Source organism: Nuphar pumila, chromosome 15, assembly GCF_984573655.1.
Source record: "Nuphar pumila chromosome 15, dmNupPumi1.hap1.1, whole genome shotgun sequence".
Lineage (NCBI taxonomy): Eukaryota > Viridiplantae > Streptophyta > Magnoliopsida > Nymphaeales > Nymphaeaceae > Nuphar > Nuphar pumila.
The window spans coordinates 16,737,492-16,750,972 of NC_143263.1; the positions used below are offsets into that span (position 1 = coordinate 16,737,492).

Below are 13,481 nucleotides of genomic sequence, written 5' to 3' on the forward strand. Positions count from 1 at the left end.
AGAGACGGTAGCTCATAAGATGCCTCTCTAGGCTTCCAGAAAAGGAGAGAAGGATGGCTGAACGGGAGTTAAAACATGGACCAGGTCACAATTAGTCTTTTTGTGACTTTTTATGATATTTTCCTTTACGATAAGCCTCAGTTATTTTAATACATGTTACTAATTTATGATTGTGCCAATATATTTATGACTAACACATTTGATACGAATGAGAAGCCTCAGAGCTCATTTGGTTCAAAAGTCAAAAAGTCCCAAATAATCATGTTATAGACCTAGGCCTGGGTCTGAAGTGGCAAAAAGAAAGCATTCTATTGAGAATGATCTATCACTCCAAAAGGGCAGATATGATCTTTACAGTTGCATGAGAATGGTGCTAATTGGCCCAGAATAGAATGCAAAAGTTAAGTTCCCATCATGTCATGCTGCCAGTTTTACACAATTGGGGTATATTCGCAGTTCACAGAAAAGGTGGAGTTCTTTTGACAGAAAACTTCAACAACTACACAAGTGGCAGCAGATAGCTCAGCTGTCAGGGTTTATTTTCCAAACTCAACACTGGTTAAAAATATTGTTTCCATTGCATTACTGCAAATAATGCATACATGTATAATGTCAGCAAAAATAAAATTTAGGAATAATGCAATAATTTGAACATGAAGTAACTGCTCCCATTGTTTCAAAAAAAATCCATAAATGGGAAGTACTCACCATCAACAGGCTTGACCAATCAATTACACTAAAAAATGTTAGCAAATCGGCACCGAAAATAAACAATAAGTAATGGTTTATGCCACAAACAAGAGACTAAGAAAATATAAATGTAACAAGCCAGACAGCATTTGAATAAAATATATTGCAAAAAGTATCAGTTATAGATAACACAAAACCAACTCAAAAGAAACAAAAGAGAAAACCCAGTATCTCACATTTTCATGATCCATATGACGAAGAAGCTTTATCTCACGCAGAGTTCTCTTAGCATCTATTCGGTTTTCAAAAGCATTTCCAATCTTCTTAATTGCCACTTGTTCATTCGTCTCGGAGTTCAAGGCAGAGCTTTAAGGGTGAACCATAATAAATCAAATGAACCCTTCTTTATGAAAAAAATAAACTGAAGTGCAAAGCCTAATTATCAGATTTCAAAAGATAACAGAACAATGTTAATATTTTCCAACAAAGGCGCAATATTTACTAGAAAAATGTACAATAACCACCAGAAACTAATCATCATAGTTCCAGTCAAAGATTAAAAAAGAAAAAAAGGAAAAATAGAAGAGAATACTTAAATCTAATGGCAGACATGGTTAACAAACAAATCAACAAAAAAGGATAACCCTTTGAAAAGGTATGCACAAAAGTGGACCTATCATATCACGGGCATATGTAACAGAAGCATATGATCATATATGTATTTGTGAAGTTCGAGGAAGGAAAGTTTCACCTTAACTTCTTGAGGCTGAAGATTTCCATATGTTTCCTTTGATGTAGGTGTGCGTATATTGATTCTTGAATGCACTTTGTGCTTTTAATGAACTCTTGTTTAAAGAAATTTTTTATCCATTAATCAATTTCTCCAATCTACAAATATTCACTGAAAAATGGTGGTTTCATTCCTTATGCTCCAACTGCAATTCATCCAAATTTTTATTTGAATTAAAGAAATAAGGTTCACAAAAGTGTTGAACAGAGGTTTAACATCAAGTACATGAAAGGATAGAAAAGTTGCCAAATAGAAGTAATGAATACTTTATATCTCACCAAAGATAAGTCATAATTGCCACTGACCAAGTAGAGGCAAAACTCTAGTCCAAGAAGTACTTTCTCCTCATGTCATGGATAAACTATGTTCACATACTTTAAATGCCAAAGTTTAAAGTCATTGTATCTCACCAAAGATAAGTCATAATTGACACTGACCAAGTAGAGGTAAAACTCTAGTCCAGGAAGCACTTTCTCCTTATGTCATGGATAAACTATGTTCACATGCTTTAAATGCCAAAATTTAAAGTCACTAGTCGAATACTTGATAAAACCATTTGGGATATTTAACAAATGATAGCACTTAGAGTAATGGACCTACATCTTCACCCAACTACTAAAGGCCGCAAAAGTGGCAATTGGTATCCAATACAGCATGTCGATCTTATCAGGCCCAAAAGGGGTTATACTCAGATCCAAGAAGCTTGTCAAAGTGCTGATCAATCTGCACTTCAAGTGGGCCAAGATCTATTACCTAGGAAAAAGTAGATAAAATAGCCTTCATATGGTTAATGTCAGTCATGGATTCACTGGTTATAACCATATCATCCACCATAGGTTGTTATTATGATGAACAGCTTGACACAGGCACATAAATAAAGAATGGTCAGTAACAAGAAGAATTCTGTTGGTAATGAAAAAGCTCAATTCCCCTTTCTAAAAGCTTATTTTAAAAAAGGCCTTCATTAACAGATTAGTTTCTATTTATGTACTTTGCTTGTCTCTACATTTATTTGACTTAAGGTGCAAACAAATAGATGTATATGAAATCCAAGTGGTATCATAAATACAATAATCAAATTTGAGGCTGCAAACTTACATGTATCCTGAGCAATAAGCTGGGTGTTTAACCTTTTTTATGCTAACGTCAATTTCATACTCTATACCAAACAACATTTTGGCCAGTGGTCTTTCAATGGCATCTACTGTGTAACATTCATATAGAACATGAACTTTTTTTTGGATAATCCAAGGGAAAAAAAAAACCATCACTGATCGCACATTGGCTGGCCTCCGGTTGGTAAAACCCTTGAGGTACCCCCTGCCCACTGGGGAGTATGCACTGTAATGAAATATGCGGAAAAGAAATGTATGTCCTACAATGGACATTCACACATAGAAATCAAAGAACAAGTCCAAAAGAGGACATACACAAAAGCCAATAATGGCTAGAAAGCATAAAATCTTATAAATGCACAAAAGGGCTTGAAGAAGCCACACATTACAAAGGGGGAGACCCCACTTATTTATAGGCAAGAGAGGAGTGAGGGAGAGTTAGAGAAAAGCAAGAGAGAGGGACCATTGGGAGTCCCAACAAGGAGTCGTTGGGGTCCCAACGGTCACAATTGACCGTTGGGGGCCCAACGACTCTTTGTTGGGGCCCCCAATGGCTGTGCATTAAATGCACAAAAAGAAATAAAAAAGACAAAAAAAGAAAAAGGAAAAAATAGAAAAAGAAAAGGAAAAAAAGAAGAAAAGGAAAAAGTCTAAAATGCCCCTATTGGGCGAGATTACAAAACTACCCCTTATCGGGTAGTGAATGAGAACTATATATATATATATATATATATATATATATAGGTATTACATATATTTTAACACCCTCCCTCAAGCTTTACGGGGATACAACGGAAAGCTTGTTGAGAAGAAACATGAAACGAGGAGCAGCAAGAGCTTTGGTGAAAAAGTCCGCCAACTGGTACTCGGATGTGACATAGGGAAATGCTATGGTTCCTTTTAGGTATTCATCTCGAACATAGTGACAATCCATCTCAATGTGTTTAGTACGCTCATGGAAGGTGTGGTTGCTGGCAATATAGATAGCACTCTTGTTATCGCAACACATCTTCGAAGGAATTGAGATGGCGATGCCCATATCACAGAGGAGACTTCTAAGCCACACAAGCTCCATGGTTGTAGTGGTCATTGCACGATATTCCGCTTCAGTTGAGGACAATGATACTTTATGCTGCTTCTTGCATCTCCAAGAAATCATAGAGTCACCTAGGAAAACACAAAAACCAGTGGTTGAGACTCTATCATTGGGATTTCCTCCCCAATCAGCATCTGTATAAGCAATTAAATCAAGGGTATAGTGTTTTTAATATATCTGACAATTCTTAAGACTGCACTCATGTGCACAGTTGTAGGTGCATGTTGAAACTGACTGACGGAGTGAACTGCATGAGCTATGTTTGGCCGAGTGATGGATAAGTATGTCAGAGACCCAACGAGTTGACGGTAGGGAGTAGGATTCTCAAGAAGTGTCCCATCTTCCAGTCTCAGCTTCGCATTGATAACCTCAGGGGTTTCTGTCTTCTTATCATCCGAAATTCCAGACTTGGCACAGATGTCAGCAGCAAGTTTCATCTGAGAGAGGATGTACCCTCGAGGTGAATATGCAACTTCAATACCTAGAAAATATCTTAAGAAACCAAGGTCAGACATGTCAAAATTTTCTTTTAAAATTTTCTTAATATCATGGATTCCTTGCTCATCACTTCCAGTGATGATCATATCATCAACATATAGTAGTAGAATAACTACAGAGGACCCTGCACTTTTCACAAATAACGCAGTGTCAGTATAACATGAACGAAAATTTAAGCTAGTCATTACAGTACTAAATCTGTCATGCCAAGCTTTCGGAGCTTGTTTTAACCCATATAGTGCCTTTTTTAGTTTAAGAATTTTGTTTTCACCAATGGATACTCCTGGTGGAGGATCCATATAGACCTCTTCACTTAGTTCGCCATTAAGAAATGCGTTCTTGACATCCAATTGATAGATAGGCCATTTTTTAACGGATGCAACCACAATAAGAGTCCTAACACTAGTCATTCTAGCTACGGGAGCAAAGGTTTCTTCATAGTCTATTCCGTACTCTTGAGCATATCCTTTGGCTACCAACCTAGCTTTATAACGTTCTAATGACCCATCACTTTTAGTTTTAATTTTGAAGACCCATCTACATCCAATAGACTTCTTTCCAGTGGGTAATGAGGTTATTTCCCAAGTTTTAGCCTTTTCAAGGGCACTAAGTTCAAGTTTCATGGCTTCAACCCATTGAGGAATGTTTTTGGCTTCATTATAGTGTGACGGTTCATGATAAGAGTGTAATGCAATTAGGCATGCCCTATATTTAGGTGTTAGGGACTCATAGGAAACAAACCTATTAGGAGGATTGGAGATCCGGCTAGATCTCCTTAAAGAGGTTTCTTCTATGTTGAAATTTTGAGAATATTTTTCTAAAGCGCTAATAGGAGTTTCTTGACCACGCCTAGCATAGGTTTGAATGGACCTATTTTCAACATCATTACTTGCATTTTCAACATTACTAAGAGGAGTATCCTCTAAATCATTAGGAACATCCTCTTCGTGAGGAATCACATCTTCTTGAGAGAGAAGATCAAATAAGAAAGCATATTCGCTTTCATCAATATCTTTATGTTTCTCAAAACCGTTCTCATTTTCTAAAAATGTAACATCTTTTGATACATATAGTTTGTTGCTTTTGGGATCGAAGCACCTAAAACCCGTTTGATTTTCTCCGTATCCTAAGAACACACATTCGATAGCCTTGGGAGATAACTTATCTCTTTTATGTGTAAGGACAAAGCATTTACACCCAAAAATTCTTAATCTATTAAAATCGGGTGTTCTTTCAAAAAGTTTTTCATATGGAGATATATTTTGTAGGGATGAGGATATCATTCTATTTATCAAATAAGTGGAGGTTAAGGCGGCTTCGGCCCAATAGCATTTTGGAATTTCTTTGAAAATAAGAAGAGTCCTAGTGGTTTCCAAGATGTGTCTATGCTTTCTTTCGGCTAGACCGTTTTGTTGGGGAGTCCTAGGACATGACCTTTGATGACAAATTCCATTGGTTTCCAAATATTCTTGAAATTCATTTGATAGATATTCTCCACCAGAGTCGGATCGAAGAATGGAGATATTAGTTGAAAATTGATTTTTGACAATCATATGAAATTTTTTAAAGAAGTTAAAAACTTCGGATTTTAAATTGAGAAAATAGATCCACACATATCGAGTGAAATCATCAATGAAAGTAACATAATATGAGTATCCTCCTTTTGATATGACCGGAGAAGGACCCCAAACATCCGAATGAACTAATTCAAAGGGTCTTTTTGACACAAATGTTCTTTTTGGAAATGGGGTGGATTTCATTTTTCCAAAAATACAACTCTTGCAAACAAAATGTTTCTCATTACAAAATTTCTTTCCAAAGCGAAATGAGTACATTTTTGAGAAGCTTGGATGTCCAAGTCTTGGTTTAGGAAGAGGGAGTCTCACCTAGTAACATTTAAAAGTGGGGTTAATACGAGTCAGATAGATTTTTTCCTACTTAGAAAGAGAGATAGGGGTTGTTGCATCGATTGTAAGGTTATACCAGGAGAAAGTGTAGCTACACAACATAGAGTCTTAATTTTAGATCTTAGAATTAGACAATGCCGCAAAAGGGATAGACATAGGATAGATCCTAGAATTAAGTGGTGGGCACTGAAAGGAGCTAAACAAGGAATGTTTGTAGAGCAGGTAGTTAAGGAAGTTGATTGGTGTCTCGAGGAGGATTCAGAATCAATGTGGAATAAGATAGCGGGTGGTATGAGAAAAGTAGCTAAGGAGGTATTGGGTGAGTCTAAAGGCGGTGCACCACTAGGTAAGGATACATCATGGTGGAACGAGGATGTCAAATTAGCTATTAAGGTTAAAAGAGAGTGTTATAGAAATCTAAGTAAGAGTCGTGATAATGAGAATTTGGAGAAGTATATGATAGCAAAGAAGGAAGCTAAAAAAGTTGTTCGAAACGCGAGGGCTAAGGTATATAAGGAGGTTTATGACAAGTTGGATACCAAAGAAGGCGAGAAGGATATTTATAGGCTTGCAAAGATGAGAGATAGGAAATCGAAGGATTTGGGTATGGTTAGATGTATCAAAGATGAAACGCAAAGGGTTTTAGTCAAAGATGAGGAGATTAAGGAGAGATGGATAGATTATTTTGATAAGCTATTTAATGATAGTCATGCTCAAGATCTTGGAGACTTCTCCATTCCTTTTCATGAGATAAATCGTGACTTCATGCGCAAGATTCAAAAGAAAGAAATTGCAGAGGCTTTGAAGAAAATGAAATCAAGAAGGGCAGTTGGCCCAGATGGTATACCTATCGAGGCTTGAAAATGCTTGGGAGAGAAAGGTTTAAAATGGTTGACAAATCTTTTTAACTTGATTTGGCGAACAAATAAGATGCCTAATGAGTGGAGGAAGAGTATTTTGGTGCCTTTGTATAAGAATAAGGGTGATATACAAGATTGCACAAACTATCGTGGTATAAAACTCATGAGTCATACTATGAAACTTTGGGAGAGGGTGATTGAGTCTAGGTTGAGGAAGGTTGTCATGATATCGGAGAATCAATTTGGTTTTATGCCTGGAAGATCAACTATGGAAGCTATACATCTTCTTAGACAACTTATTGAAAGATATAGAGAGAGGAACAAAGATTTGCATATGGTTTTTATTGATTTAGAGAAGGCATACGATAGAGTACCTAGGGACGTTCTCTGGTGGACAATGATGAAGAAAGGTGTTTCTCTCAAGTACATTAGTATAATTAAAGATATGTATGAAGGAGTAGTAACCAATGTCCGCACTTGTGGAGGGGTGAGAACCAATTTTCCGATAACGGTTGGGTTACATCAAGGATCTGCTTTAAGCCCTTTCCTATTTGCGATAGTGATGGATGAGCTTACGAGATCAATTCAAGAAAATGTACCGTGGTGTATGTTGTTTGCTGATGATATTGTTTTGATTGATGAGTCTAGAGCTGGGGTTAATGCTAAGTTAGAATTATGGAGACAGACATTGGAAGCTAGAGGTTTTAAGTTGAGTAAGAGTAAGACTGAATATATGGAATGTCGGTTTAGTAAGCAACGAAGTAGTGATGGGAGTGTAGTGAAGCTTGGTGAGCAAGATATACCGGTGAATGATTATTTCAAATATTTGGGATCCATCATTCAAAAGTATGGAGAAATTGATGGAGATGTAAATCATAGGATAAAGGTTGGGTGGATGAAATGGAAAAGTGCTACTGGAGTGCTGTGCGATCGTAGAATGCCATTGCGGTTGAAGGGAAAGTTTTATAGGACGACTATTAGACCCGCTTTACTATATGGTACGGAATGTTGGGCTGCCAAGAGACATCATATTCAAAAAATGAGTGTAGCTGAGATGCGGATGCTTAGATGGATGTGTGGAAATACAATAAAAGATAAGATTCGGAACGAAGAGATACGTAAGAAGGTAGGTGTTGCACCCATTGAAAATAAGATGCGAGAGAATCGTTTACGGTGGTTTGGACATATTCGGCGAAGGCCTAATGATGCTCCAGTTAGAAGGTTGGAGAAATGGGAAAATATATTAGTTAAAAGAGGTCGGGGTAGGCCTAGGAAGACTTGGATGGAGATGATAGGAAAGGATATGAATGCTTTGAACCTCACCGAGGACATGGCGTTGGATAGAAATGATTGGAGGAAAAGGATTCATGTAGAAGACCCAAAATGAATTTCTTTTTTGGTTCATATCGCTGACTCCAATTGTTTTGGGATGAAGGCGTAGTTGTTGTTGTTGTTTGGTTGGATGTCCAAGTCTTTGATGCCAAGTTTCTATATTTTTATCTTGGACATGATTACAAAATGAGTTAGTAGGAAGTTTCAAGTGGGTCATGTAGTAGAGATCTCCCCTCCTATGGCCTTGCCCAATCCGCTTCCCGGACTGGAGATCCTGTATAGAACAATCCTTGGTTGAGAAGGAGATTTCACATCCATGATCACATATTTGGGAGACCGATAAAAGATTTAAATTAAGTTGAGGTACTACTCTTACATTTGGCACAAAAAAATCTTTTGAAAAATCTAAGGTTCCAAAACTTTTAACTTGTAAAGAGGTACCATCGGCGGTGGAAACAAAGGAATTTTTGGAGTTTCTACATACATTGGATAGTCTATTTTCAATAGGGGTCATATGAAAAGATGCTCCAGAGTCAAGGATCCAAGAAGGCGTACCTGGAGGAGAAGAAGAGGCAATGGCGGCTCCCGAAGTTGATGGCGACTTGAGTAGAATTTGTAGTGCTTCGGATAGTTGAGCAAGGGAGAAGGACTCTTTCCCTTTCATTGTCTCCTCCTTCTTTTGTGGGATTTCTTCAATAATAGCAACTTTACCTTTTGGAGGTTCATTTATCTTTGGACAATTAGGTCTTATATGACCCGGTTCTTGACAATGATGGCAAATGGCTTTCCTATAATTGCCATTATAGTTATTTTGCCTCCCAAAGTGTGGAGGCTTATATGCTTTCATATGATTGTCGGGTTTAGACACGGCAAGAACTTCATCTCCTCCTTTAATCATGCCAAGACGTGTTTCTTCTTGGCATATTTCGGCTATGGCATCTTCCAATGGAAGTGGTTTGGATCTATGAAGGAGGGAGGACCTAACTTGTTCATATTCGGGCCTAAGCCCATGTAAAAATTGGAAAAAGTGTTCTTTCTCCATTTGTTCTCTCCTCATTTCAACATCTTCACTTGATACCCATTTGGGTTCAAGAAGGGATAGCTCATCCCACAAAGGGCCAAGAGTGCTATAGTAATCTCTTACACTCATTTCACCTTGCTTAATGGTACGAATTTTTTCTTGGATGAAGAATTGACGAGCAAGGTCTTTTTGGGTATACATACCTTTCATAAAGAACCATGCTTCATTTGCTAGGCGGAATTTAGCAATGTTGGCGCAAATCTTTAACTCCACGTTGTTCATGAACCATGCAAGAATTTTTGCATGCTTACTTTCCCAATCTTCTACCTTGGATTGGTGATCTTCAATAGCTTTCATGCGAGCATTTCCTTCTAGAGCTTTTTCTTGATCACCATCAATTTTCGTAAGTTGAAGTTGAGGTTCCCTAATGGTGCCCATAACGTATCCCCAAAGCTTTTTACCTTTGAGGTTGTTCTCCATGGCGGCGGCCCACATCATGTAGTTAGTACCATTGAGCTTGAAGGAGAGATCAATCTTTTGTTCTCCTTCCATTATATAATCAAGAATGGAGGACAAACAAAGAGAGATAAAACAAGACAACTAGCAATATGAATCAAGAGCACAACCAAGGCTCTGATACCATGTAATGAAATATGCGGAAAAGAAATGTATGTCCTACAATGGACATTCACACATAGAAATCAAAGAACAAGTCCAAAAGAGGACATACACAAAAGCCAATAATGGCTAGAAAGCATAAAATCTTATAAATGCACAAAAGGGCTTGAAGAAGCCACACATTACAAAGGGGGAGACCCCACTTATTTATAGGCAAGAGAGGAGTGAGGGAGAGTTAGAGAAAAGCAAGAGAGAGGGACCATTGGGAGTCCCAACAAGGAGTCGTTGGGCTCCCAACGGTCACAATTGTGACCGTTGGGGGCCCAACGACTCTTTGTTGGGGCCCCCAATGGCTGTGCATTAAATGCACAAAAATAAATAAAAAAGACAAAAAAAGAAAAAGGAAAAAATAGAAAAAGAAAAAGGAAAAAAAGAAGAAAAGGAAAAAGTCTAAAATGCCCCTATTGGGCGAGATTACAAAACTACCCCTTATCGGGTAGTGAATGAGAACTATATTTATATATATATATATATATATATATATATATATATAAATATAGGTATTACATATATTTTAACATGCACAACTTCAACCTTGAGGCAAGGGGCGCCACCCGTGGGTTTCGAACTTCTGATGTCCCATCAACTTGGTGACATTTACAAGTCGCCCCTTCCATATAGAACATGAATTTGTTCACCCTTTGACACCAAACCAACAAGATTGATTATAGGTCACATGCTAGAAGTAGATCTAGTTTGCTTGCATTCATGGTGATAAACTCCTTGTAAAGAAAAAAATTATCACAATTGGCCTAGTTTTTCCATGTCATAACAGAGGCATGCAAATGTTGAGAGGACATGGCAGGCAGAGGCAATAGCTCGATAGGTATGGTCTGGTTAAGCAATAAACTTGCTGTAGCAGCAGGAGGCTCAAATAGCAAAAGGAGTTGACACAGATACATCTGCATCGGCTAATTAGTGATAACAAAGGGATGCTACAAATGGACACTGGAGGGTATGACAGCACTAAAGAGAGCATTAAGTCCTGATGGAAAAGTGAAAAGTTTGAATAGGTTTTGATGGTTTTATAAGAGCAGGAGAACAAGTGTTATATGTTTTGGTGGGTGACGTGAGATGATTAAGACCTCAAAGTACAGTTCAGGTGTATGTTTGAGGGAGGTATATAGGTGGTAGTCTCATTCTTAAGGAGACACGGTAGATGCTCCATTATTGGTGTATCTTGGGACTTGCATGCAAACTATATTGGTGAAAAGTTAGGATTCACCAACCAATTTGTCATGATATGAAGTTCAATGATAAGATGAAAAAGACAAAAATATCCACAATGGATGGCATTGTTGCCAACAAATCAATAAATTATAACTTTATAAATTACAATCAGATCGATTTTGTCACATGCCACATACAAATACAACCAAAACAATATAAGGATAGTATACATCAATTTTGTAACTGAAGAGGTTGCACAATCCAATGCCTTCAGGGCACATTGTTCAACAAAGAAGGCAGCTGTATGAAAGGTCTCAACTCCCAAGGCTGATCATGTATATCACGTTCTGTATTATCATTTTAAGCAGGGTAGTGGGCACTTAAAATTGCCTTTTGCCAATGAAACTCCTTGAATTGGTAACATCACCAGAAATTGTGAAACCAGATATACTGTACCATGTAGCACTTGTGTTTGAAATTTCGAATATTGATAAACCATCTACTTAATTTAAAATAGATATATATCCATGGACACTGACTAAAGTCATTGATATGTAAATGAGAGTGTACATTCAAAGAGGTATAAACTCGACCAAGTTGTAGGAGCGGGCCCAAACATCAGAGCACAGGGCGGGGGCGGGGCAGTAATTTTGAGACAGGGCAGTGGTGGAGAGCTTGTCCCTCGCACCTGCCCAGGTCCACTGCTATCCCTATTATTTTACTAATTGAGGCTCTGATATGTAGGTCGGTAAAGAGCATCAAAGAAGGAAATTTTACTAGAATTAGGAGTATAAAAAATGTAACAAAAGTGCATTGTATAGACCTGAGTAAATGAACTAATCTCAAATGCATATATTCCAAAACTTCTACCTTCGATCAATAGCAATCAAACGTTTCGAGCATACTGCCACTTCAGATGTATATCCATACATTGCAATGACCTGTGTTAATCTTTTGTTGTGCGTCATTCAGATAACATGCAGCATTGTTACTTTATCGATGACAGTTGCCTTTTAGCAGTCAAATCAGGTGATTAACCACATAATTCTGCATTTCAGAGGGATCGAACGTAGAATGGTCACTTTCTCTATCTCGGGCTCTTTTCAATTAATGGACTTCTTCCCCATGAATCTATTTGGGTGATCATCCACATAATATTGCAGTTCGGAAGGGTCAAACTCAAATCCATACTTGGGTCTTTCTCCAAATCGGATTCGTCCCAATCAATCCACTCGGACCAACTGATCATCAAATTTGACAAAAGAAACCAAATATGGATTTCCCCAACTTCGTTACTATCAATTATCGGCCATTAAATTCACATGCAGTACAAATATTTAAATGTATCAGAGCAAGCGTGAAGGAGGGGGAAACCACCACAATCTCAACCGATTTCTGGCAATTGTACTACAGCCACATACTCATAATCAATATACCCGATCTCGAAAACGAATTAGAATCGATAGATAATTGGGAACCGAAAACGTTTGACAAATCCACGAAATTGTCCGAGAAGCTATCGACGAAAGGGCAAAGATTGAGGGAGAGAAGAAAGGAGAAGGGTTCTCACCAGACGATGCCGTAGGCTCCCTTGCCGATGGGCATGATGGGGGGCTTGTACTTGGCCGTGACCTCGAAGATGTTGCCGAAGATGTTGTACTGAATGAAGCGTCCCCCATGACTGGGGATGGAGGGGATGCTATCGAGCGCCTGCACCGCAGGACCGTTGTTCTCCGGCGGCGGAGGCGGATGGACCTCCGCCATCACCGTGTCCGGTGCCCCACCTTCCATCCTCCGATCGATCTACAACGCCCAGAGACAGAGAGAAAGCGAGGGAAAACCCTGGAAATCCTTCGGTCGATCCCTCCAGGAAACCTTGAAATTTCCGACAAGAAGTCTCTCTCTCTCTCTCTCTCTCTCTCTCTCTCTCTCCTTTTTTTTATTTTTTCATTTTGACGTCCAAGGACTCGGAATTGTCCAGACAATATCGAACGAGATTTAAAGGCGGTTCGCTTTGTTCCTTGTCCAAACTGTACTCCAGCGTTAGGTCAAAGTCCGTGGTTTTTTTTTTTTCATGACCAACGGAGAAACGGTCGATTCAAACCGCAGGCCTCTGTTTTTTTTTTTTTTTCTTGACAGAAAAAGCTGGGGTTAGACTGACCCTACCAGTTATACAAGCATACCATTGGGATTCGAACTTGCAACCTCCAACACGAGGTGACGTGCACTAACTTCTCCTGCCACACAAGCTGAGTCCCGTTGGTTGGATAAAAGATATTTAATTAACAAATGGTAAGTGTTCAGGCTGCCAGCATAGAGATGAA

At 38.4% G+C, this 13,481-nt stretch overlaps 1 protein-coding gene across 1 annotated transcript in view; it reads right to left on the reverse strand.

Annotated features, from left to right (window-relative positions):
- The window catches only part of LOC149814642 (mitogen-activated protein kinase homolog MMK1-like), a 36,263-nt gene extending 23,172 nt beyond the window's left edge, over nucleotides 1–13,091 (reverse strand). Inside the window, exons 1-2 of the mRNA XM_089990263.1 lie at nucleotides 12,728–13,091; nucleotides 927–1,056 (exon numbers count right to left, since the gene is read on the reverse strand). Of these exons, the coding sequence (XP_089846389.1) occupies nucleotides 927–1,056; nucleotides 12,728–12,948 (351 nt within the window). The 5' untranslated portion in view covers nucleotides 12,949–13,091. The remainder of the gene's footprint in view (nucleotides 1–926; nucleotides 1,057–12,727) is intronic.
- Between the last annotated feature and the right edge of the window lie 390 nt (nucleotides 13,092–13,481).